This window comes from Volvox carteri (assembly GCF_000143455.1).
Source record: "Volvox carteri f. nagariensis unplaced genomic scaffold VOLCAscaffold_34, whole genome shotgun sequence".
Lineage (NCBI taxonomy): Eukaryota > Viridiplantae > Chlorophyta > Chlorophyceae > Chlamydomonadales > Volvocaceae > Volvox > Volvox carteri.
The window spans coordinates 1,297,215-1,298,984 of NW_003307577.1; the positions used below are offsets into that span (position 1 = coordinate 1,297,215).

General features: G+C 64.7%; 1 protein-coding gene across 1 annotated transcript in view; it reads right to left on the reverse strand.

Annotated features, from left to right (window-relative positions):
* VOLCADRAFT_105841 (uncharacterized protein) overlaps positions 1-1,770 on the reverse strand; it is a gene marked incomplete at both ends in the record, with an annotated part of 18,538 nt that overhangs the window by 11,847 nt on the left and 4,921 nt on the right. The window contains 4 exons of the mRNA XM_002953183.1: positions 277-360; positions 605-651; positions 843-951; positions 1,395-1,729. Of these exons, the coding sequence (XP_002953229.1) occupies positions 277-360; positions 605-651; positions 843-951; positions 1,395-1,729 (575 nt within the window). The remainder of the gene's footprint in view (positions 1-276; positions 361-604; positions 652-842; positions 952-1,394; positions 1,730-1,770) is intronic.

Genomic DNA, 1,770 nt, shown 5'->3' on the forward strand with positions numbered 1-1,770 from the left:
GGGGCCGGGTGGGGGAAGTGAGCGGACTCAGATCTGCAGTTGGATGAGGGGGCCGCAGCACGCGGCCCAACGGCAGCTGGACCAAACCTTGCAACCATTACAAAGAGGGATCAGGGGCGAGGTGAAGGGAGGGGCAGGGGGAGGGCAGGGGGAGGGGGGTGAGGGGAGGGGGCTTAAAGCGGCGAGTGGCAAACCGCACTTACAGCACAACCCCACTACACACCCTCCATTTCCCCACCCTACCCCACCCCACCCCACCCCACCCCTGCCTCTCACCTGGCGATGCAACTCCGCCACCATCAACGCATCCCGGGGGTGGAGGGCAGTACGAACAAGAGCTGTACGGCAACGCTCGGCGATCTGCAGCAGGATGACGGCAGCGGGAGCGGCGGAAAGCAGCACGCGATTGAGCGGCGGGGGCGGCGGCGGCAAAGGGAGCAGCGGGGGCGGCGCCGTCATGGCCGCTGCCGCACGTCCACAGCGGCTATCGCTGCTTATCATTGGTTGTGTGTATTGCCGTACTGGTACTTCGCAGACCTCCTCCTCGTCGTTCTCCTCCCCCTTGTCGCCCCCGTCCCCCTCCTTCCTCCCCCAAGGGCCTCACCTCGCGGTACAGCGCCACCTCGCCCGCAGCCACCTCCTCACGAAAGCCTGGGAAGGTAGGATGGGAGGAATGGGAGACGGGGGGGGGGGAGGGGGGGGGAGGTATAAAACCAACAGATAGTAATGAGGATAAGAAACAGGGGGGGAGGTGGATGTGCAACATGCGGAGGGGGGGGAAGGGAAGGGGTGGCCGGGAAAGATATTCAAAAATGGGATACACACACGCACTCCACACGCACCTGCCGGGTTTGACAGCACTGCCAGCGCCCCCTTCTTCCGTACACGATCCGTCAGCTTCTCAGCGGAGCCGTACACCCCACTGTACGGCCGCACCGGGTAGCGAGGACCCTGAAGAAGGTCCGAGTGGAAACGTGCAAAATTGCGTTTCGTGCGTGTTAGGAGGCACTGTACGAATTGATACGAATTGATACGAATTGATACGAATTGATACGAATTGATACGAATTGAAAAACACTTGGCGGGGGTGGCGGGGGTGGGGCCCGGGGCGTTTTAGGCCGCCGGGGAGGCACGTTGACGGAGGGGGGCAACGTGGGGCGGTGGGAGAGGGCGCGGGCCCCAAGTCTCCCCTTCCTGTCCTAAGTCCCCCACCCTACCCCCCAGATGGAGATAGGTCCGGGGAACGCCAAAGACCGGAAGCCGACACGAACACGCCCAAAGTTGGATGAGAAGAGGGAAGGGGAAACGATAGGCAGATTACCCCTACTCTCATTTCCACTCCCAACCCGTCGTACATTCCCCTGACACAAACCCCAGGGCCCCCAAACCCGTACCTGTGCCCCCTCCTCCCCGCCCAAGTCCTCCTCCTCCTCCACCGCGGCCGCCGTCGCCCCCGCAGCAAACCCCTGGAACGGCGACTGACGTCCGGCGGCGCCGGGGCCGGGACTGAGCCCCGACGGCATGGTCTTGAAGTTCCGCCTAGACCGGCTGCCCACACCCCCAATACCGGCAGCCCCTGCCCCTGCCCCTGCCCCTCCTCCCTCCCCTAGCCCCGGAGCGGAACCCCCCTTCCGGGAGCCCCCCGCCCCCACGAACATCTCCACTGCCTTCATCAGCCCGTCCAGGAGGTCCTTGGATCGACCCTGACCCGACGACATGGAGCTCAGGTCTGGGGGAATGAGCGGGGGGAGGGGGGGGGCCCGGTGTGGA